We start from the raw sequence: 25,102 nt of genomic DNA on the forward strand, positions 1-25,102 counted from the left end.
CAAACATCTCTTTGTCATCAGTGATTTATTCTTTGATGTTTCCTTGTAGAAACACCTGGACTGTTTGATCAAGTAAATAGAGAAAAAAAAAATCACATTCAGATAACATGAGCACCTATTTGTTAAATTCTTCCATTCCAAGTTCCTGGCTTTATACAGCACAATTAAAGATGATGACAAGGAAGTAGTACAAGGCAGGTCCAGTAACCTAATTAATCAGTGTTTACAGTCGACAAACTAGTATAGATAACAGAGTGGTGAACAGGCAAGAATTAGTTTGTATGCTTTCATCAAAAACTAAGGTTTAGGCTACAGCCACTGCTCCAATTATAGATATGCATTCAACATACCCTGAATAAAATGGAAAATGCTGTTGCTTGTGACATACGAATTGAGTGGAAATTTGCACCACATTTTTTGCAAGAATAACTGGGGTTTTCCACCTTTGCCACTGAGAAATGTGTTGCCCTCACTCCTGAGTAAAAGCTATATTATTTACTATGGAATTGTATCCCTTGTCTAAAAACATAATACTGAAACAAATGAAATCTCACCTATGGATTTTGTATTCATTTTACTCCTTTGGCACAAAAAACTAATATTCTCTGGTTCTTTAAAAAAAATTACGGGTTTAAAAGGAGCTGAAGCTACAGCAAAGGAGAACAGAATATGACTACTCACTCCAAATTCACCTGCATTATGCTGAACTGAACTTAGTTCATTATACATGGATATTAGAAATATGAATATGAAAAGAAGCGCTAAATTTAAAACATTAAACACAGTCAACTTGAACTAGAACAAATTTATGTCAATCATTCGCAACAGGCAACACGGATGAAAGGAACATACAGGTGGATGTATCAAATCTATATATTATATTTACAACCAAATCTAAAATTATTTTTAAGTCTACTGATAAATCTTCTACAAAAATTGCATAACCATGTGCTCTCTTAACATGTAATTTTCTTAAATATGCATATTCTGCATATTTTCTCGCTTCTCGTCTGACAAATTGAGTTTTGCCTATGATAAATACCCCTTCCCTCCCATCAAACAAACAAAGAAAAGAAATACATAGAAAACTCAAAAGCCACGCCACATTGTATCCTACCAGTGATATGCCATTGGAGAAAGCTACCCGGTTTTTACCTCTATGGGATGGTCTTTGAGTTTTGCCTCTTTAAGGCACACTCTCAAAGTCTCCCATTAAGTTTCTGAGCTGTGTTACAAACGAGAATAGTTCTTGGCAAGAGACACCAATAGGTACTGTTCAAGTCATCAGTGAATAAAGGTTGTGTTCAAAATACCATTAAGATAGAAATCTCAACATTATAGAAAATGTTCCATCTTGAAACTGTGAGCAAAGGTTGGTTGACCTTTTGCACTTGGTATGTTTAGAGTGTGATCACGCCCAATTCTAGGACATAGAATAACATAGCATAATATATGAATCAGTGAATATTGTGGGTGTGGGTGTAGTTGTCCCTCCCTATAGTTCCTGCCTCATCGTGGACTGTCAGAGGTTTTCGCTGCTTCAGCCTGGGTGTCTGGGGCTTTTCCTAAATCGTCTCCCTTTTTATGTTTCCTAGCATGTTTATATTTGTCCACATATGCCTTAACCAGATTTCCAACTTTCACTGGGTTGATTTCTCCACTCTTGCTGTGGCACACCTGAGAAAAAGATCATTTCAAATTGTTAAAAGAGACACTGAGAAACTCCTGAGTCACACCTTAAAAAAAACCTGTTTAAGCAAATAAAGAATTAAAAAGAATTTCATCATCATATTTTTCTAACCCACCTTCTGAACGGCTTTGCGAAGAATCTCCTTGTATTCATCCTTGTTGATACCTCTCCTTTGGTAGAAAGGTTTGATAGCTAGCTTAACTTCTTCTATCGCTCTCTCCTGCATGTGCAGCTTTTTCAAATACTGTTAGGAGAAGTAGAATCATAATTTATGCAATGACATAATTTTTTCCACACGTTCATTTTGAAACTAACATTTCTGCATGCTTTTGCTTTCATTCGAACTTCAAATTCTTTGACAAATTCGTTCTTCAGGCCTGCAGCATGGAACATTTGTGCAATTAATTTTCACACATTTTCCAAAGTGTTATCCAAGCAAGCCCAAACATGAAGCATGGTGTCACAATCTTTCTCTCTCTTTCGAATTTGGGGGGCTGGCCAGAGAAGTGATTTTGCACAACATAAGGTGAAGCTGAACGTTGACATTTCCTGCAAATAAAAGGCTACCATGTCTTCCTTTCATTTTGTTGGGCACTTTTTTAATAATTACAGTTCAAAAATAATAATGAAAAAGAAGAGAAAGAAACAGCTTTATGAAGTTACAGGGACCGTAACCTTTTACAGTTAACATCTAATTAGTTCATCCATGTATCTCAGTTATCTGAAAAAATTCCCATCAACCAGCAACCCCCCCCCAAAAAACAACAACAAATTCAGTCTGCACAAATTCAGTCTGCAGAGGCATAACATGAAGGTAAGAGTTATAATCAAATATTTATTTAAGCTGAAAATGCATTTCTATTCACCTTGTCTTTCCTTGATAAATCTCCTTCTTCTGCCTCTCCTTGTGCAGTGGCCGATAACTCCCCAGAATGAAGACCATCAGATTTAGAGGAAGTACTGAGAAGACCATCAGCACACTTCTTGGAGGGGTCATTAACAGCTTCAGTGATATCCTGTAAAAGTCAAGGGAGATTATACAGTGACCACCACCTACAAAAATTCAAAATATTCCATCATATAAACACACAGAAAATTGTGGTCATGAATTTAAAATCAAGTCACACTCCAAATGCACAATTATTTAAAATTCAATTTGCACACATTTGTCCTATACTTAACAACCTGTGTTTTATTGTGTGTCTATACAAATAATTACTAATACTGATGGGTCTAAAACAATACTGTTGTGTCTCTTACAGAGACTTGTATGGGGACACAGTTTATAAGTACTGCTTACATGCACAGTTCTACTTTCAGTTACTCTGAAACTGCTTTGGTATCAGTTTCACTTTCTATCACACGACACTATAAAAAAAACACCAAACTTGCTTCTTCTGGATAAACACTGCCACCTTCCTACGAATATTGCCATTACATAAGAAATAGCACATGCAAAAAATATCTGGTAAATACTGCAGTGGCAAGTAGCTCAGACCTACCTGACTGGATGCCTGGACTGTCAAAGAAGGTCTGCGAGCCCCTTCCTGCTTTAGCTTCAGTTTATATAGAGCAAGTTCTGTGCAAGGGGGCGAAAAGGAAAGCACAAAAACACACAATTAGCTACATAAGATACACAACACACCTCGGATCTCTGCTCATCTTTATTCTTGTACTGTAAAACATTAGTTCTGCATGTCTTATGGTAAAAAATAAATAAATAAATGATATTATTTATTTACATATTAAAAATCTTTGCTTAAAGACTAGAAAAAGCTGCTAGAAACAGTGTTCAGAGCAGTCTGAAGCTTGAGTTTTCAGTTTATAGGGAACAGTTGTATCCAGGCTATATTTGACAACAACCACTTCTAAAGGCATTTAAAAATAATGAAGTGACTTAAATAAAAAAACATTAGTTAGCATGATATAGTAAAGTAACAATATACCACTTACTGCTCGCAGACTTCTCTGGTTGCGGACCCTCAGGCTCCTGTATATTCCAGGTAACACGCTTCACTTGTGTTTTGGATGTTTTTGCTCCTGCTTTTGTTGATATCTGCTGTACCTCATTCTTCCCGTCCACCACTTCTTTCTCTTGTATGACAGCTGCACCAGTACTCTCTGTGTGCTCAGATTTCACGTAATCCAAGCTGTCTAGCATCACATCAATATTAAAGTCATCATCAGAGTCTGAAGGCTGCTGAACTTCCAGTTTTACAGGGACAGTCAATTCAGTGGTTTGATGTTTGGCCACGGCCTGAGTCTCAGAGACTGTGTCCTGGTGGCTTTCGTCTGCAACAGGCGAGGTCAGCGTAGAAAAGGAAGTATCAGGGGGTAAGCTGGATACACAGGCTGGCTCTGATTTAACAATGGGAATTTCGCAAGTCTCAGTCTTAATGGGGACTTCGATATCCTCTTTGCTTACTGCCAAAGAACAAGTGTCTGTTTCCTCTTTCTTAATCGATATACTAATAGGATTATCTTCAAACATGTCAACCGATGCCTGTTTTTCTTTCTTAATTTCTTTTCTATCCTTTGCTTCTTTTGTAATTTCTGTAGTTTTGGACTGGCTCTCTGCACTAAGGACTTTGTCCGGCTTTTTTACTTCAGAGGCGAAAGAACAGGATGGACCCTCCTTTTTATTCACATTGGCTTCAACTTTTTCATCTTTACTGTAGCTTTGAGAAACATCTTTCTCTTTTTTCTTGTCTTGCAACCTCTTTGCGTCTTTGGAGGATGAAAGAGAAGTTTGGTGTGAGCTTTTGGATGATCTTTCTTCTTTGCTTTTCTCTCTTGAACTGGATCTAGACCTGTTTCTCCTCTTCTCTTTAGATCGTGACTCCACCTTGTCTCTTGAAGAGAGAGACAAATGTTTGCTGTGTTCTCTCCTCCTCTCCCTGGATCTGGACCGGGATTTTGACCGACCATGCTTACGGTCCTTTGATCTAGATCGGGTTCTGGACCTGGAACGTGAATTGGACTGGGACTTTGACCGAGACCGACCACGTCTTTTGTCTTTTGAAACTCGTCGTCTTTCGTGGTCTCTCTCTTTGTCATCACTTCTCTCCTTGCTCCTTCGTTTATGTTTCTTCCTTGTTGAACGGTCTCTACTGCTGGAGCTGGAAGCTGACCTAAAATGTCCACAATTATAAATCATTCCAGTGAAGGTCAAAATAAAACACAGCATCACTGCCTAATTAGTATAAAGTATATTTGAAAAACTGTTATATATTTACCTGGATCGCCTTCTTCTCCTTTCATCTTTTGATCGTGATCTGGACCGCCGTCTCTTTCTGTGAGTCCTATCAGGGGAATTGGGTTGAGAACTGTCTGAGCTTGAGTGTGCCCTATTCCTCTCTCTAGACCGTGATCGCCTGGAACTCCTTTCTTTCTCCTTACAGTCTACTTCTTTTTGCTTTGTCACATGGCCTGAACCATGCTGATCTCCTCTCCTGCCTCTGTCTGTCTCAGATCCACTGGAGGACTGCTCCTTCAAAGCTTTGGAGCTTTTCTTCTTATAGTCCAAATCTCTTGATGGGGACTTTGAGCATGACATAACATGTGATTTAGTTTCTTCCTTTTGTTTCCTCTTGACAGTTGTAGAGTTATCCACTGATGAATCTTCCTTATCCTTTGAGAGAGATCTGCTGGGAATTCTAGCACGCTGTCCACTCTTTGCCTCTTGAGTCTCTCTCTCAGTCTTTACAAGATCCAGAGTTTGATCAGCAGGTGGTGTGGTGTCTGTGGTCTCTGAATTAAAAAATCTGTCACCACGGATTTCAGATTCACCTACATTTTCACAAGGTTCTTTCTTAACTTTGTCAAGTGATACAGTTTGTTCTTCAGTCTTTATGCCTGATAGTCTTGATTCATTTTCAACCTTTACAATGTCCTCCAAGAGTCTGGCCCCAGATGTGGTTTCCTGAGCTATCCCTGGTCCTTCCTGTGTGACCTCAATCTCTGATGTTTCAGTCTTCACCTGTACCAGGTCCTGCTCGTTTTGCATTATAGTCTCCTTGTTACTTAGACTAGGAGGCTTCCTGTCAAGTGTGACATACTGAGAAGTGCCATCTGGGCTTGTGCCCTCCGTTTCGTCACCTGAGCTGCTTGAATCTGACAGAGTAGGATTAAAGGGATCATATATATTATCTTGCTCCTTGCTACCCAGAGTACGTGATGCCAAAAGCATTTGTTTATCCCTGTCCAATTGTCTCTTTCTAGCTTCATCATCCTTTTTCCTCCAGTGTTCCTGGAAGGCGCCTACACTAGAAGAGGATGATGCAATGCCTAGCCGCCTTGATTGCCATGGGTTCCCACTAGAGTTGATGCGGAAGCTCACTGATGATGATGACGATGATGACGACGACGACGACGACGATGAGGAGGCATATCGTGGCTGGCCGGCAGGACACCCAGCGGATGAGGATGAAGAGAATGAATTAGAGAAAGCTGAAGATGAGCTACCTCCATCAGGCCTGTGCTTCGAGGCCTGACCATCAGCCTGGCCCCTTTGCCGGTCTACACTTTGCTGCCTTCCTTTGTCCCCAGAAAGATTATTCATGCCCGTTTCAGGCATGCCATAACCATTACCATTAGGGGTGGATCTACTACCCTGACGCCTGCTGCTACTAACTTTATGACTGCCATCTTGACTAGTGCCATCATTTGTCATGCCACTACTTTCCCTCTTTATTTTTGGTATTCTAGGAAGTTCTGACACATCTACCCACATGGGTTTTGTAGGTGCCTTTTTAGGTTGGCTTTGTGATGGGATCATTCCCTTGCTTTTGGAGCTTGACTCTGCAGTGGGACAGACAGATGACAAGCCTTCCCTAGGGACTCCAAATCCATTGCTTACCCGGTGATTAGAGGGTGTGGGTCTGTTTGGACGAGGTGGATGCAAACCTGGATGCCCTCTGAGATCAGAATGGAGAGGTGTTTGTGTGTGGCTAGTTGAAGAAGCTGCTAAAGGACGTAACCGAGTTGAGCTCTGGGACAATGGTGTGCTCACAGAGGCGCAGGAGGGCCCTGGTTGATCTCTGTTGTAGTTCACAGACAGAGAAGTGTCTCCTAGACCTGCTGACATCCCTGGGCTATTTGCATCTCCAGAGCTACTGCTTTTTCTACTGCCTGGTATTAATGGAGATGGCATCACTGTAACAGAAGAAAGGAAAAAAAAACAAACAAACTTTAGTTTTCTTGCTAAAATTAAATTTAAGCATCTTAAGGTTTATCATACAATTATCATGGTACTTTTTTTAAAATATAGACCTCTGCTATGAGGTATCAGGCTATTCTAACTAGAACCGCAGTTAAACTAAAGCAGATCTAGTTCATGTGCCGCTAGCTCACCATGGCTGCAAAGAACAACAAAGTATACTATCTCACAGCAGAAGCAGATACTAAACTGCCTGTTCACTTGGCAAAAAATAATTATAATTTAATGTTGCAGTAAAATATAAACAGTAGTATTTAAGACCAAATGCATGCACCCCAAATGTAAATGTGTGGGAAATACTGCACACAGCTAGAAAATACAAGTACACACAATATAAATCCATTTCATAGTCTGGATATGTGACACAAAAATGTATTACATACACTTACTTGGTTTGGTAGCTTTAAGCGAACCATCTCGATTAATGACAACATCAGAGCTGTCCATCAAGAGCATGCTCTGTCCTGACAGGATGCTGCCCAGCAGATCAGGCACAGGAGCTGCCTCCACAACACCTCCTGATGGGTGGACATCCATACCCCTCCTGGTATAGCATATCAAACCTTCAATAAGATTTGTGAAGTATTTACGGATATAAATCAAACGTAACATTTGTAGATTCATATGTGCATTACAGATATGTTTTAATGTTCACCAGAAATTTCAAGCTTTAAAAATTGGCAAGTTTTCATCTCCTATCTGGAGCAGATTTAATATTCTATACCTATAAGTAAGGGTGAAAGATGGTCACAACAGATGGCACAGAGAGGGGAATCATTCTAGACATTTGCATGTTATGTTCAAAAACCACAATCAACATAAAAGTAGCTGTAGGGTGTGGCCATTCATTCCTTTGAGGTAAAGTTTTTCCTTACCTTTTCAGCCATTTCCATCTTAATTTCTAAGGTTTACAATTAAAAGCCCCTATCATTGATATTAATGTGTTTAACTGCCTGAACTGTACCAAAATGTTGAAAGTCATGTCCTTTCCTCTCATAGTGACAAACTAAATGTGTAGTTTTAAACACGGCTCAAAATCATATTTAGTAGTAATTTAATAGTAATTAAGGTATTTAGGCTTATGGTTTTTAGGCAGATCAACTTCTACAATTAACAGAAAAAAAGAGCCTTACCATATAAAATTGGGGTTGTTGATAAAATGACTCACTTTATCAGTAGCAGTAGTAGTAAAACGACATATGATGCATCAGTCGTGTTGCTTACATTTTGATAAACAACAGTTAGCACAGTAGCACAGATCCAACTAAAGCTACCTGTATTTGATTAGTTTGTTTTATACAATAATTATACAGATGAATTAACTATGAATGTCTGAGCATGAGCAAAGCAAACAAATACCAAAAGCTTTATTCAACTTTTCAGTTGTTTTTAACCTAATCCATGTCCCAGGGCAAACAGGAAATGGTACCTGGAAAGACTTGCAGTGATTGGTCGAGCCACAGGCTGATGAGAGCGAAGCGCTGAGCAGGAGATCCCTCGTCTCTTGGCCTCCAGTAGCGATGAAACATGAGCCTGCTGTTCATCCTCCTCACTGGTCAAATGGACACCGTAGGTTCAAAAAGAAAAGAAAAGAAGTTAGCTTAATACAGTGGTTCCCAAACTTTTTTTTTTGCTAGGCTCCCCTTTGTTTTACAAGACCTGCAATAAATTACAGGTTACAATAAAATAAACCACTACCCTCTTTTAGATAACAGAAAAACAAAACATCTTTATGGTGTAATTATTTTACGTACAGTTGTTTTGTTTTTTTAACTGTGTAAGAATATTCAACACGGCTATCAATACATCTGGCTTAATAGTTCTAACCGAATAAGCTTAGTGACACAGTGAGACATACAGGTGCAACTCAAATTTAGAAAATCCTGAAAAATTTCAATATTTTCCATCAATTATTTAAGAAATTAAACATTCAACATATTCTGCACCTATGATATGTAAAAAACAAAAACATTTCATTTTTCATTTTTATAATTGACAGCTTGATAAATATTAGAAGATTTAATTTCAAGCTTGAATAAACTGCTGTTCAAACAGGTAAAATACCAAATGGTTTGCTGACTGTGTCATTGCTGTCATGGGCCAGTCACCCAGTCTTTCCTGAAACCCAGAGACAATCTATGGTTTGCTGCCAAGATGAAAATGAGAAACACCCAATTTTAAAAATACAGATGAGCTAAAGGCTACTACTAAAGCAACCACCACAGCAGTACAAAAAGCTGATAGCTTTCATGCTACACTGCACTGACACAATAATTTTCTTAGAAATCTGTCTTTGATTGATCTTAGAAAAAATAAATAAAAAGAAAGGCTTGAAATATTTAACGTTGCACGTGACAAATATAGAATTATATGAAGGCTGACCATTTTTAAATGAAACTAAATAAATATGAACTTAATGATATTCTAATCTTTGTATATAGAGCCGAGTCTCTTACCGATCCACAAATGGATCCAAATCAAATGGGTCTCCATAGATAGAGAGGGATGCAGCTCCTATGTCAGCACGCATATTGCTTAGTGTGTGCTCTGATGGCCTATAAACTGTTGGAAGCGACGAGCTCTTCTTGTCCTTTACAATTCCAAGACTATTAGCAATACGTCTTCGTGGAGTGGCAACCTTCTTCATCATCTAGCAGGAAAAGAGAGTTTTTCTTGAAATCTTTCATAGGACTACAAAAGAAATTTCCATTGTTGAAATGAAAATGAAGAATGTTTAAAATCACATATATAAATGTTTGATGTTGATAATAGACTTACCATCCTTTTCCTAGATTTATTCCTCCTTACTTTTCGTTTCCTCCTCTTGACTCCCGTGCTAGACACTTTACCATTTTTAGCAGATGTCTTCCTACTTTTCACCTTTTTGTGCTTTCCTGGACAGGTGACGAAACAGAGGGGAGAAAAAAAAAGCATTTAATCATCAGAAGCAACTTCTTCAGTTTCTTCACACATCATCTGTTCATGCAAGTACCTTTATCTAAAATAATTCATTCATATATGTCCTTACTTACCAGTCTTGCGTTTACGGCTAGATGCTAAACGGGGTGTTAAGTCCCGTATGTATACAGCTGTGTTGAGCCCAGCAACCACAGCATTAATCGTTTCATCCAGCCAAGTGGACTGCATCAGATATGTCGGGGCCAGCTAATGGGAAAAGGTTTGCGTTACTCCACTGCTTTGCTTTCACAGCGTTCTGCAAACTTGACTCTCAAACAATAAATGCTACTTAGCAAAAACATATTAGTTGGTATTTAAGACATTTAAAAGTCAAAAATGCATGCCTTTTTTTTGCAGTCAATAGCACTAAAGTATTTTATCCAGATACATGACAATACCAACAGCAGTCCCAGACTGCATACCTCCACCAGGGCTGAAAATTTGCAGAAAGTTTTCAAGCAAATCTGTCCATGACTTTTTGATAGATCCTGCTAACAGCTAAAAAACAATCAAGCTGCTCCAATCACATAATCCCCTTGGTAGAGGTAATAAGTGTTTAATGGTATTAATAAATGTATTACACGCAACAAATAACTTTGTTAAGCTTTGACACAATAAGCTGCAAAATCCAACAACGCATGAATGCAACAGTAATGAGTTAGAAAATAAGCCAAGACAGAAGCATCACGCTTCATGCCAAACCTGCGACGTGCGTGCCTGTGTGATGCGATGTCGGTTGACATTGGCTCGGACCCTCTCACTCTGCTGGGTACGGGCAATGGCTCTGGTGGGGCCTGAAGCACGGGCTTGTGATCGACTGGTGGCAGGACGTGCAGTAGAAGGCAGGCTGTCAGCATCACTGAGTTCCTCAGCTGAACCTCCTGATAAAAGGAGATTTTAAAGTTTGATTTGTGAAAGGATGTATTAGGGTGCTGAAGAATTACCAAGACACATTTTTTTCCCGAAATCTTTGTTTTGTTTTAAAGAAAATTAAAGGTATAAACATCAATTACACAAAGAATAAATTTTTAAAAGCAAGATAAAACAAAATTTAAGCCAACAGGGATACTATTCAGTATATGTACAAAACTGTATATTTATTTAATTAACATTTAGGTTTTGTTTTTAATTACTATCTGTTAATAGAATGTTAAATATAATGTCAGTATTACCTTTTAATTATATAGGTTTACTTATGGTAGAATGCTGCATGTAATCATTTGTGTTTAGAAGTATGTAGTTGATAGTATCCTGAAAGGATGTCTCATCCTAGGAAGCTTGTGTGCATTCCAGAGCACTCTGGCTTTCACACCCACATCCTGGGAGCATGGGAGAGGTCGTACCTTGTCTTATTGTTTTATGGTAGGATAAACGTATCTATGTCTGTTTTACTCTAAGTGCATTTTGTTTAGATGAACTGCTGGACTTCCAGGCCAGCAGGGTTAGGAAGTCATTTTATGAGCACACACACACACACACACACACACACACACAAGGTATTCTTTGTTCACATGTATACCTATAAGATGGCATATGTTAATGAACCTATGCATATTCATGTAACCACAATAAAAGAGCAGTGTTACGGGAGAGCGGACGAGAGCAACTGAGGTCAAGCGAAGGAACAGCGCCTGTCCAGTTCTCTCCCGTGCACGTTAATTTATAAAACCTGTCTGAGTGTCATTTATTCCCATCTGAGTTGAATTACAGGAAAACTCCTGACATTTATTTGGTCCTCCGAGCCGGATTTAGGACATAACGTTTTGTGTGCTCCTACGGGAAAACCTCATCGAGTCCTGACGTCGTGAGAAGCCCGCGCTGAAGTCTGTCGACAGCTACTGTCTAGGTACAGTATAAAAGACCAGAGACGTGAATTCGGGTTCTGGCTGGCGTTATTACAAGTGGTACACGGCGTTGGGGGTTGATGAGGCGGACCTGAGAGACCGGCAGTGAATCAGCAACCAGGTGAATATTGACACTCTGAGACACCTCGCGTAAAACGTTTAGGCTCGCCCAGAGGGGTTGGTAGCATTCCTAAAAGTAAAGGCTCGCCTGAAAGAGGGCTGGAAGCATTTTTAGGCGGATTTCTAAAAGTAAAGGCTCGCCTGAAAGAGGGCTGGAAGCATTTTTAGAAGGGTTTCTAGAAGTAAAGGCTCGCCTGAAAGAGGGCTGGAAGCATTTTTAGATAAACCTTGTCCGTAAAACGTAGTACGCGTTGAAAAGGCCTATTTTGTGTTGTTGTTGTTGTTGTGTGAATGACTGCGGAGCAGGCGAGGTCTGTGACACGGTTGTTGTTGTTATCATGGGTTCCCGAGCAAGTAAGACTGTCTCACAGGGAGACGACACATTCATGTAAGGATTTACTCCCGGCAGTGCGAGGTATTTATATGCTCATAACTGTAATCACCGTAAACCAGTGGTTGGAGAATGTCACATGTTAAAAGTTGTCAGAAAACACAGCAGCCTCGAAGAGCGTGTGGAGAAGGCCAGCCCACATCAGCAGCCTTTAAACTATGCTCTGGTGAATGGCTTCCCCCACCCCTTGCTGACACAAAATATTTAGATGATTCTTTAGCTTGCCCTGATCAACAACAGCCTGTGCTCCAGACCACAGATTTGATTGAGGTGGATAAGTGTTAAAAGTAATCTGCATTAAGCTTGACCTGTTTAAAAACTGTCATTCTAATATGAGCCATTGTTGAGATATAGAGCACACCTATGAAAACAACTAATAAGCTGAACCCTGTATAAAACAGCTAAAACTACATGATGGAGAAGCTGAAATTAATATGTATAAGTCTTTGCCACTGTGGGCAAAAGCACGCAACCACTGTGTGAGGTTGCGTTACTGTCTCTTCTGAGCTGATGAGCAAGCTACACATTATCAGATCAGGAGCTGGCTGAGAACTCATCAAAGAAAGGGGAAGAGAACTATGATAACTCGAGTATGTAGCGTATCCGTGAGTTCAGCTTCTTCTTTCAGATGCGCAGCAGTTTTCCTGGATCTTGACTCGTGTGTAGAGTGTTCATAGCATCAGCATCATGTTTTTGTTTATTTGCTTTGTTGGGTTGAAAAATAATTAAATAAACTTGTGATCATACTTATGGATCACCATGGCACATGTCATCAGCCATATGATTATTTATGCAGATGAAAAAAAAGTGAGTGTGAATGTGCCTGACGTCGCAGTGTGTGCGTGTGTTGTGTAAACGTAATTGTCACAAATTATGAGAGCGGTGATTCTGCAGGTCACCAGCTAGTGTAAAGAAAAAAGAGTAAAAAGAGACAGAATCTACATTGTAGATGAAAAATCATAGGAAAAAGGTTATGTGTTTATTAGCCAAGAACCACTGCAATCTCATTTTCTGCTTTTAAGAAAGGAGAGTTCTGTGTGTTCGTTAAGCAGTGATGATAATAATGAAAATGTCTTAGTTTTGTCACTTTCAGATGAAAAGCAGACCTGGACCAATTTTCCACATGCAGCGGTCGGAATAAAGTTATAGTTTAAGATCATTGGAAACATTCAGGCCAGGCTTCTGGCTAACTTATCTACAGCTCCATGTGTCCCTCAACCTCACAAACGAGCTCTCACTCCTCCCTGAAGACAAGGAATGCAGTTCCAAAGAGCAATAACGAGGCAGATAAGGAGACAGCAAAGTCCTGAGCAAAGAGACCCAGCAAGCAGCAGCAGTGTGGACAAACAGCATCAGAGAAGAAAAGCAAACCCATCATCCTGATTGATTGATGAATGGCACTGTGTTTCCAACAAGCTGCAACTTCACTGTGCTTGTGAAAAGAACGTTTGAGGAGAACTGAGGAGACTGTCTGGAGTTTGACATTTGCCACCTTTGGAGAAAATGGCAAGAAGAAACAGTGGAACACAGGACAAAGCTGAAGAAGAACTGCCGGCTATTGGACTGTTGAAGTGGGAGAGAACAACAGAGTGAGAGCAGCAGGTGAGAACACAGAGGAATGCTGTTGTTTAATGTGGGAAATCAAAATTTTGGGTTAGCAAATCTGGGCAAAATAATACTGACTGCTTAAGTTGAAAATTGTGAAGGAATCTGAACCACTGCAAAAAGAAACATATACAAAATCACACACACAAGCAGAATATGCGTTAACCCTACTAACACAAACACAAGAGAGCTCATGAAGATTAGACAGCATCTTGAGCATGTGAGTCTGTTTATCATCTTGTCCAAGTCACCTCGTGTGATGCAAAGACCAGTGGACTCATAGCACGTTAGTTAAAAAATGATCAATTAATAGCAGAGAAGTGTGTAGGAAAGGCAGCTTTAAGAACATGCCCTGCTGGAGATGCAGCTCCAGACACATTGATTAAACCTGCCTAATAACACAAACACATATGCAATGAAAATCAGCTTGTTATCTCTCATCAGTGTTAAAATCGTGTCAATTTAACAGACTTGTTATTAAATGCTGAATTTATCCAATGCTGACAGTTAACTCTCTAGGTTGCAGGACAACAGTTTAATTTTTGTGGGAAAAAGATTCTGGTTTGAACAACCAGTGATCGGACAATAAATTTAGTTGTTAATATAGTAAATTGGGAGATGCTTTCTGCCTGATTGATGCAGCACAAAATATTTTACTGTATGAGGGAAATTCTATTGTTGTGGTAATATTTTGAACATGCATTTCTGATGTACTGTCATCTTAGTGGGTTAATAGCTGATATGCAAATTAGTTGATCGTTCTTAGATCAATGCAAGGTGACTGAATTCTAGCACGAGTGAATGGGATGTGTTGGAGTTTGTTGGAGTGGAGACTCTAAAACACTGAGTTTCCTGTTGTGATGTGTGAGTGAATCCTGCACCCAGATACACAACTCTGAATACATAAGAACGAACTTCTTTTGTGAAATATCTGATGACATGTCACATGTTTTATGATGACGGGGAAAAAAGGAAAACTAAATGAGATCTTTGGCCTAAATGAGTAAAAAAGTACAGATTAAATTCATAGCTAATAAGACATTAGGCTCATGTTGTGTGTCGTGCGGCTGATGGTTGGTTTGGTGTTTATCTAGCTGATGATTTTTCTTTTGTTGTGAAGTTGAGCCTGCCAATTAGTATGATGGTTTGATAAATCATGCTAATGGTATGATATACCCTCCTGAGATGAGGAGTGTGTGTCATGATTTAACAAGGCCTTTTTATTTTGATACTTTCACAGTGCACTGAAAGTTTTGTTTGATAATCTCTGTTTGAGCAGATCTGCATGATTGGAACAAAAGCGCTAAACGACATGTCGAGAAAACCGTTGCAAACCGTTGACTTTCTCCAAAATATTGAAATGGGGTCAGGAGAAAGTCACTTATCTGGGATAATTTGAATGAAAGTCCCTGTTAAAAAGGATTCAGCGAGATAATCCAGCCTAAATTCTTCTTTTGAAATTTTCTTCTTTCTTTTTCTTTTTAAAATGACGTCATTTTGCTGAGTGTGGAAACTGAATGCGTTGATGGGTTCCACTTTTAGCAAAGAATGAATGAATGCATGAATGAGTGAATGACAAATGAGTAAGAGAAATAAAACTGACTGATTGACAAAAGCTGACACAATTTTACTGATGTAACACGACTGTGCAAAGTTAACCCCCACCTGACAAAGGTGCAGATAAATATGTGTGTTTCTTCTTACAAGGAGCAGGAAGATGACAGCACCATCCGAGGTTGCATGACGATTTAGCCTTTTAAATGCCACTTTTTGTGTTTGCATCTACCAAGGGTGTTATTCACTACCTTGTGTTGCTCACAGAGGTAACTGTGAGAAAGTGTGTATACACCTGCGCAGCGCTAACATTTCTACAACATTATAGTTCTTCATGTCAGTTGATCATGTGATTTATACCAGGATAGCTGGTTGATGTTTTTCTACGACAGGATTTCTGGGTTCATGTGTGAAGAAAACTGTGTTTACAGGTTATGAGTTGGTGATGCTGTTACACTGTGTTGTTGGGGAAATGTGAAGGTTATTTTGACGATGTGAATAACATGTGAAACATTTCCTGTGTTGAAACTAGTGTCACTTGTGTCCACAGTTATGGTTGGCTAACTTTATGGTCTTTTTACAGCACCTCTGGACCCTGTCAATATGTGCCTGACCTCCAGGATTGTCCATGTGTGTTGCTAAATGTTTGTTTTTCTAAGTTTGCATGTAGAGGATTCAGCAGAGACGGACAAGTAACATGAGAAAGCAAATGAGAGATACAGTGTTTATGGAATAGTTTAATATGGGGCTCATTAGCTGGCCACTACTGAGCTCCTAGTGATAGCTAAGTGGAGTGACTTTGCTTAAGGGAAGTCACCGATTACATTAATGTTAACTGAGCACATGGGATGATCCATGTCTGAGGCAAATTATGCCAATAATTGCAGTTTACTGATTTGAGAAAACCTGCACATGATACTTGTCCTGTTGATGCTGAATGCTTTCATACTCGTATTATACAATTGTTTATAAGTGTGAAGGTTGATTTTACTTCTAGATCTTGTTTTCCAGGCCATGATGGTGTGTATGCAGGCTCCTGGCGGAGCGGGGTTTTAAGCAAACCTAATATGCAAAACACACTAACATCTTTTATTGCAGGGTTATAGGTCCGGGGTGGTGCTGCTCCAGAGGGGGAGACACCCTGATGTTGCCTGGGACATGATCTCGCTAACTTTTTATTTCAGACAGGAATCTAGGTTTGATGAGTTGACTCATGGGAGTGTCCATGCGTCAAGAGGAGGGGTCCAGAATTACAGAGTTACATGAAACTATCTTTTTATGTTTTCTAAACTATGTTTTTATGATTTTTGCAGTGATTTTTGTGTGATTAACAGTTTATTTACAGGTATTAAACCTATGCAAAGTGGTGCATCCATGTTCAGATGAGGCTTTGATGGTCCATAGATGGAGCTCACTGAACTAAAGAATGTGGTTCGATGATGATTGACATGCTTTCCAGATAGAAGTTTTTCTTCCTAGCAAGGAAATACAGGTGCAGCAGTCTTGCTGAAAGGAATCTCTTGAGAAATCTTCTGAGGCCCAGTGAGAAGCGAACCCATTCCAGGCATAGCTGACAGCCAAGGCAGTGGTTGAGGTCAAAGGTCGAGCTGTTTGGGGCCCATCATGAGATCAGACTTTGGAGCCACAGCAAGGACCACGAAGCTGCGTTGGAATGAGAGCTGTGCCAAGGGGGTCTTTCCAGAGACCAACAGAGGAGATTGTGGACGACAGACGGGCACCTGAAGGATGAGGGGAGCGTGCCAAGCTCCAATCGACAGCGCAGGCAGATTTCGAGGATGGCATCATGATTCTGTGAACAGCACGGAACCAGAAGCGATGGTGGTGATGACAGCAGTTTCCTATGAACATCACCTAATGCTGTGTCACTATACTGTGCATACGATGGCACACTGAAGACTGCTGGGATCACAACAGCAGTAAGATAACTGGATCCAGCATCCTTTCCACAGAGTTTTTCCTGCAGAGAATGGACAATGGAGGAGTCATAAATATCCCCCACAGGACAAGGAGGCCTGAAGTGAGGTGATGGGGGTTGGCAGAGGCCGTAAAACTCGAGCGAGGTCTGCAGCTTTCAAGATAGCTGAGACCCATGTTGACAAACAACAAACTCAACTGGTATGTTTGAATGTTTATTCTACATACATTTGGACTCTGATCCTATGGACAGTGATGGGAACAACTGGAAGAGACATATATGCGGCACTGCAGAACTTAACTGTTCTGCAGAAATATGTGGCGGACCACACATTAGAAGGATGACTCTGAAGTTACAAAGGGAAACAATTTTGCTGATAAAGCTGCAAAAGCAGCAGCCATAGCAACCACAGTCTTACTAACGACTTATGAAAATCACACTATCCCACTGTCTATACTGCAGGATGAACAAGAAGCAGCACAATTAAAAGAACAAACGCAATGGCTAAAACACGGAGCATTATTAGACACTGATGACATATGAAATAGCAGGAATTCCCATTCTTCCCAAATCATTACACAAAACAGCCACTCTAGTGAGCCATGCTTTAAATCATGTCTCGACAGGAGGGAAGATGATCTCTATAATAAATCAACAATTTTACACTTTATTTTTTAATTTTATTTTTTATTTTTTAATTTTAATTTTGAAACTTCAGCAAAAGAATATGTGAGAACATCTATGACCTGCCAAAAACACAATACTTAAGGTTGAAGCCAGGTGCTAGAAAGACTACTTATTGGAGTTGGACTATTTTTTACTTTTATTTTGTGACTTTGTAACATGTATCCTGCCATGTCTAAAACTCATGCTTAACCGTATAATATCTTCCAGTGTTACTACATACATAGTTGTGACAAATGATGATAATGACTCTGACCTGTTGGAACGTGAAGATTTTGTGTGATTAATGAGGAAGTGACAGAAATGTACAACAAGATGTTACATAATGATATCTCATTTAAAAGTTAAACTGACAACAGGAGGGAATGTTAATAGAATGTTAAATATAATGTCAGTATTACCTTTTAATTATATAGGTTTACTTATGGTAGAATGCTGCATGTAATCATTTGTGTTTAGAAGTATGTAGTTGATAGTATCCTGAAAGGATGTCTCATCCTAGGAAGCTTGTGTGCATTCCAGAGCACTCTGGCTTTCACACCCACATCCTGGGAGCATGGGAGAGGTCGTACCTTGTCTTATTGTTTTATGGTAGGATAAACGTATCTATGTCTGTTTTACTCTAAGTGCATTTTGTTTAGATGAACTGCTGGACTTCCAGGCCAGCAGGGTTAGGAAGTCATTTTATGAGCACACACACACACACACACACACACACACACAAGGTATTCTTTGTTCACATGTATACCTATAAGATGGCATATGTTAATGAACCTATGCATATTCATGTAACCACAATAAAAGAGCAGTGTTACGGGAGAGCGGACGAGAGCAACTGAGGTCAAGCGAAGGAACAGCGCCTGTCCAGTTCTCTCCCGTGCACGTTAATTTATAAAACCTGTCTGAGTGTCATTTATTCCCATCTGAGTTGAATTACAGGAAAACTCCTGACACTATCAGTGAATGATCACGTGCTGCACAAAGAACTTCATTAACTTAAAGGCTTACTTGAGTTACGGTTGTTGGCTTCACACTCAGGACAGAACCATTCCTCTACAGGAACAGAGTCAAGAGGCGGCGTGAGGCACTCCATGTGATATCTATAGAATAAAACACCTTACTGATAAATATGCAAGCATATGCATGAGTCACAATATGAAGGCCATTTAGCAATGATAACTGGGTTGGGCGATTGGACGAATATACCGACTATAGACGACAGTTTTTACAAGGGCAATTTATTTATTTATTTATTTACCCGTGAGTACATTTGCTAATAATTATGGAGCTAACAGAAGCAGTCAACAGAAAAAAAAATAATAGCGCTGTTGTAACAGCACCCTCTTTCATCTGTGAGCGAAATGCACCCTCCTCAGAGTGCGCCCAAATGCTTGTTGATGGAGCTGCAGAAGCTGATGATAGTCTAGCATACTCAGCCGGATGATGGACACATACATGCATACTTGCTCGCACTATACATCTGGATATACGTTGGACTTCTGTGTTGTAAACGCGCGAATCAGTCCGTGGATGTTTACATAGCCCCACACATCAAAACGTCTGCGCATGCGTGAATATATCGCCCATCGGCGATTGTTGGGCTGACGATTGCCGGTTGGAAAATTTCTACATATCGCCCAACCCTAAATGATAATGTAAACCTCACCCTGCATCACAGCCGTCACATAGCAGCAGGCGGTCCTCTCGGTCACTGCCCCCACAAACCTCACAGTTGGTCTGCTCCAAGTTCAAATTAACTGTTTCCTCTTGCCCTTCCTTCACAGGCTTTTGCACAGTTATCTAAAAAGAAGCAATAATCATAGAGACACGTGAGAAAATAGAAAACATAACACAATGTACTTTGAGTAAAATGAGTTAATAATTGTTTCAAACTCACCATTTTTTTCACTTTGCCTCCATAACATTTCCTAAGGTATATACTGTTAAAGGCCATACGGTCGACAGGACACGAGTTTGCATTCTGGAGGAGAAAACAAACAAACAAAAACACTATAACTGAGCCGCTGACCTTCCTCTTCCTCTGATTTCTCATCAGCGTTCAACACTCTGCAGCCTTGTATCCTGGTCACTAAACTTTCCTCCCAATTTTACCTGGATGATCAGCTAATCCTGTGGATATTGGACTTTTTGACCTACAGGACTACAGAACGTTTGGGTCAACAACTCTCTTTCCGGTCTCCGTTCCACCTCCACTGGCTCCCCCCAGGGCTGTTTGCTCTCCCCCCTGCTCTTCATCCTCTACACCGATGACTGCAGCCCAACTGTCACCTGGTGAAATATGCTGACGGCACAGTTCTCCTGTCACTGCTGTCAGGCCCCTCACAACACCATGGGCCCGCTCTTCAGGAGTTTGCAGAGTGGTGTGACAGCTCCAAACTTGAACTGAACATGAGCAAAACCAAAGAGATGGTGGTGACCTTCTCCAGTAGGCAGAGGGATCTGGCTGCTTCAGTCACCACCACCATCCATCGGTAGCCAGTGGAGGTAGTTGAGAAGCACAAATACCTGGGAACCATCTCTGACAACCTCCTGAAATTCTCTGCTAACACAGAGGAGATTCTTACGAGGTGCTACCAACGGCTATACCTCCTAAGGAAACTCAACTCCTTTGGAGTCAGCACACCCATCACAATGACTTTTTACTATGCATTCCTGGAAAGCATCATGACCTTCTCCATTACCTGCTGGTTCCACTCCCTCAGCCTTCAGAACAGGGACTGCAGCACACTGCATCAGTGTGCTCTAAAATCATTGGCCTGCCTGTCAGAACTCTTGCACAGGTTTTCAGCCAACAGGCCCTTAGACAGGCAGCCAAAACCATCAATGACCCCTCTCACATTCTTCACTCCGCATTTCAATGGCTCCCCTCTGGGCGGCGCCTCCGCTGCATTTCCAGGAGGACTAAGAGGAGGAGAGCCACCTTTGTCCCCAAAGCCACTCTGCTTTATAACTGCAGCCGATAAGAACATTTCCCACACCAGAAACATAAACTACTCTACACCCTTTTATATTGCTGACACTTTATTCACTTTTAGTCACTTACAATTATTTTTTTACCTAGTCACTTTAATTTTAAAACTGTCTAATTTTAAAACTGTGTATATACTGTATATTCTGTGTATTTATTATCTCATTCTTATTGCCTTTTTATGCCCTGTCCTTATCTTTAACGTCATGCTGCTCTGTTGTATCTTAATTGCGCCTTGGGGATAAATAAAGTCTTTCTGATTCTGATTCTACCACAAAAGCATAAAACTGCAGAGAAAATAGCGATTATTAAAAAATGTAATCAAATCAAATCAAAGTTTATTTATATAGCACATTTCAAGACCGAAGTACACCAAAGTGCTTTCCATAAGATCATAGTACAGATAAAAACGTAAGATAAAAACGTAAAAATGTAAGACACTTCATAAGTAAACGTTTTCTTTTGTTCATACATCATAAATTCAGACCCACCTTGGCCCATTCCAGGATGCAGTCGAAACAGAAGTAGTGCTCACAGTTCTCTGGTGTTGCAACAGGCTGGCTGTTGAGAGAGTTAAGGCAGATGGGGCACTTTTCTGCATCCTCATCAGAGCTCATCACTGCAAGGTCCACAGAGGTTCCTCCAAAAGCTCCATCTTCTGGCTGAGCATCTTCTTCTTCTTCTAGATCTAATAAAAATGACCAGAAATATATTCTACATAAACTGGCATAAACCAGACAAAAGTCGTGCACAGAGTAGTATGCAAAAGATATCTTATTTTCTCAGCTCTGCACTTTAAAGTAAGATTTTAGAGCTTAGTGAGGCAACTTCGGGTGTCTACCAAAGACAGTTCATGCCTTCCTGGGGTATATTAAACATTTAGACTCCTGTAAACCTAATCTGCTCCCAAGCAGGATGTATTCAAGATAAAAATTTAACTCATACAAAAACCATCAACCACTCATTAATCAATACTGTGGAAACATTCGCCAATAATTCAATGGCTCTTCCTGTACGGTAGTTATAAAAGACTGAAGCATTGATGAGAAATACAGATCCTTAGGAAAAAAATAACTCTTTACTTTTTTCCTACATATTCTCAGCAATTTTTACGCTTTTCACTTATGCAAAGCTGGGTCATGGTGGCTTAGCCCAACCAACATACACAGGAAACTCATCTCAGCTACTTGTAACCAGGATCTTGTTCTTTCAGTCACTTCCCCAAGCTCATAAACATAGGTGAGTGTAGGAACATAGATCAATTAGTATACCAAAAGCTTTACTTTCTTGTTCAGCTCTCTCTTCACCACAATGGTATAGTACAGTGTTCATATTACTGTTTCCCATCAACCACACTCTCCAACTTTCCATCACTTACAAACAAGAGCCCAAGATATTTAAATCTGTATGCTCCAGGCAAACAACTCTCCCCCAAACCTGGAGGGATCTGTCAACCATTTTCAAGTAAAGAACAATAGGCTTTAATTTGGAATTTTCTCCTGCCTTAATAATAGCATTCAGTCTATTAAATTATACAGTCAGCATTTTGGCCAGCTTTCCTTCCTGGCTCTAACCAGACTTTTTCAATAAAGCACTTATACGGTAAAAGCATTTAAAGCACATACTCATTCATACATCTTTTCTTTAACGTAAGATATGGCATTTCTCCTATCATATACACACTGCAGTCATAATACGCATTTAAACTCATACTTTCATATTTTACAGTCTCTCTTTGTAAAATATGCCATTATGCTGTCCATGTATGTAACTGATCTTATGATACTAAACCACTTCTTTCATGTGAAGGTTGATGGTTTGATCCCAGTCTGCATGCCAAGTATCCTTGGCAGAATACTAACTCCATGTTGCTCTCCGATGCATCCATCAGAGTATGAATGTGTGTGGATGTTAGTTAGGAAGCACTTAGAAACAGTAGAAAAAAGTGCTCATGTGAATGGGTGAATGTACTAGTTGTGTAAAGTGCTTTGAGTGCTCCAGTCCATTTACCATGTGAACACAGTGATAGAGTAGGAAACCCTGAGTTAACTTAGCAAATTGAAAACCACCTTCATGAATCAACTAGCCTGACTGCTGATTTTAAGGTAAGCAAATACAGGTAAGAAGAAGATGTCCTAAGTATGCAAACTTGCTTCTCAAATATGCTTATGATACTTAAGGTAAGATTCAGATCACAAAGATGTTCAGCCAACAAAAAATACATATTGAGTCACTCCTACCATCCTCTTCTTCATTCCCTTCTTCTTCTTCTTCCTCCTCCTCATCTCCATTTACTTGGCCATCCTTTTCTTCATCCCCACTTTCAGATTCTCCCTCCTCAGACTCCACGTCTGAGTCATCAGAGTCATCTAAAGGGAAAGGTTAACGTTAAAAAAAAAAAAAAGAAAAGAAAATGCAGTAAAACTTTTGAAGTATGTGGGGCTCCCGACCATGGGAAACTACTACCTGATATGGCCCACAGTGCAGCTCTTTTTCCTCTGCTGTGAGATGTGCTGCAATTGATCAGCTCATCTTGGCTGTCGTCTTCATCCATGGCTGACCATCAGAACAGCAACAGCAGCAACTTTTCTAATACAATATAATAATTCAAAGATTTAACACAAATGCAGAAATAAAGACGGTAATAACCGTTTTCCCCTAACGAAATAGATTGTGATAACCATGTATTGCTGATAACATATGTGCGAATCTAGCCACTTAAGGATTTTTGTTATTTACACCCGCCCCCCTCTGCCCCAATCAGGAATCGAAAATGGTCTCAGAAATGTATTACTAGAATGTAAGTGACAAATCACTTTTCTTAAGCGACACAAGTGTCATATGACTGTATATGCAGTCATTTCTGAGACAATATTTTCACTCTTTTGATGGCTTTTAATTGCTTGCACACAAATAGAAAGGGCTTTCCTAACACCCGGTAGCTAAAGGACAACCTATGGACTCTGCAGGAGCTACATTTGTAAACAAAGAAGAAACTAGGCACCAAACATTGCGTTTTTCCTTTTCTCACAGATAAAATAAGCATGCAGCACATATAAAAACATCCACTTTAAAGCTATCCGCTGCGACAAGAACATAGCATTTTCTGTATAACCGTACTTACTTAACAAATGCCGCTAGCTAGTAACGTTAGCACTAGTGTAGCATGTTAGCTAGCATTGGGACGCTAAAATTAGAAAACGTCAAGTACAAGCTGGCTTGAAGTCTTTACTGAAAGCACTCAGTGTGTCCGTAATTTATTCAAACTCTCTGTTCAACCCACGTAACTTCGGCGTCCTATTACAGCAATTAACAATAATATAAGACCTACCCTATTCAGAGGTGTAGGGTATATGTTCAGAGTGATTTGAAGTCTCCACGGTTGTTGACTGACACCACCGGCTGGTTGGAGACGGAAATGGCCGAGTGCAGTCAGAAGAAGTGGCTCTTAAAGAGATAGTGTCCTCTTATTCGAGATCAGCTACGGACGATACACGAAAATATTTAGTGATCATTGGATTTATACGGAGCCCCGCAGGGGACATGGGAGAAAAAAAATTAAGACGGACTTTTGCGAGATCTCGCAAAACTAACTCGGGATCTCGCAAAACTAACTCGGGATTTCGCAAAACAAACTCGGGATCTCGCAAAAGTCCGTCTTAATTTTTTTTCTCCCATGTCCCCTGCGGGGCTCCGTAATTTTGGTAATCAATTCATGGGGCATTCTACAACTGCACAACACTTTCTATTCCACACGTCATTTTTAATGCACTTTTTCTTTTTTGATTTTGTTGTTGTTTTAAAAACAACACTGCAAGTTTTGACCCACAGCACTGAGTGGCACGACAAAGAGGAATTGGCATGATCCAGTCATGTGCCAACACCATGGGTGGGACAAAAGTCAGTCTTCTTTGAAATATTTTATATTTCATCCAGTCTTTTCTGACTAGACTAGGTGCAATCTTCTGTTTCACCATATAATTTTTAAATAAAATAATCATAAATTGTTCTAGCTCACAAGTGTTTACTCTATCACCTTTGTAATAGTTCAGTTCAATTCACTTCGATTTTATTTATATAGCGCCAAATCACAACGACAGTCGCCTCAAGGCG

At 40.0% G+C, this 25,102-nt stretch overlaps 1 protein-coding gene across 1 annotated transcript; it reads right to left on the reverse strand.

Annotated features, from left to right (window-relative positions):
* Positions 1–8: 8 nt before the first annotated feature.
* phrf1 (PHD and ring finger domains 1) lies at positions 9–24,446 on the reverse strand. The gene is made up of 19 exons (XM_063479964.1): positions 24,321–24,446; positions 23,456–23,578; positions 23,230–23,358; positions 21,481–21,677; positions 19,898–19,981; positions 19,667–19,800; positions 19,009–19,100; positions 10,569–10,747; positions 9,941–10,073; positions 9,687–9,802; positions 9,365–9,558; positions 8,338–8,460; positions 7,298–7,452; positions 4,927–6,844; positions 3,644–4,821; positions 3,193–3,269; positions 2,557–2,706; positions 1,806–1,934; positions 9–1,677 (listed from the first exon to the last, which is right to left on the reverse strand). Exons 2-19 carry the CDS (start codon positions 23,541–23,543, stop codon positions 1,510–1,512), a joined length of 5,244 nt encoding a protein of 1,747 aa, XP_063336034.1. The 5' UTR covers positions 23,544–23,578; positions 24,321–24,446; the 3' UTR covers positions 9–1,509.
* Between the last annotated feature and the right edge of the window lie 656 nt (positions 24,447–25,102).

This window comes from Pelmatolapia mariae, linkage group LG7, assembly GCF_036321145.2.
Source record: "Pelmatolapia mariae isolate MD_Pm_ZW linkage group LG7, Pm_UMD_F_2, whole genome shotgun sequence".
NCBI lineage: Eukaryota > Metazoa > Chordata > Actinopteri > Cichliformes > Cichlidae > Pelmatolapia > Pelmatolapia mariae.

Excerpts from the sequence above, each read along its gene's own strand:
- phrf1 (XM_063479964.1), bottom strand. The coding sequence starts at position 23,543 with ATGGATGAAGACGACAGCCAAGATGAGCTGATCAATTGCAGCACATCT. Across the intron at positions 3,270-3,643 it reads ACCAGAGAAGTCTGCGAGCA|AACTTGCTCTATATAAACTG; the intron begins GTAAGTGGTATA and ends CCCCTTGCACAG. Across the intron at positions 2,707-3,192 it reads CAGTCCAGGCATCCAGTCAG|GATATCACTGAAGCTGTTAA; the intron begins GTAGGTCTGAGC and ends TGACTTTTACAG.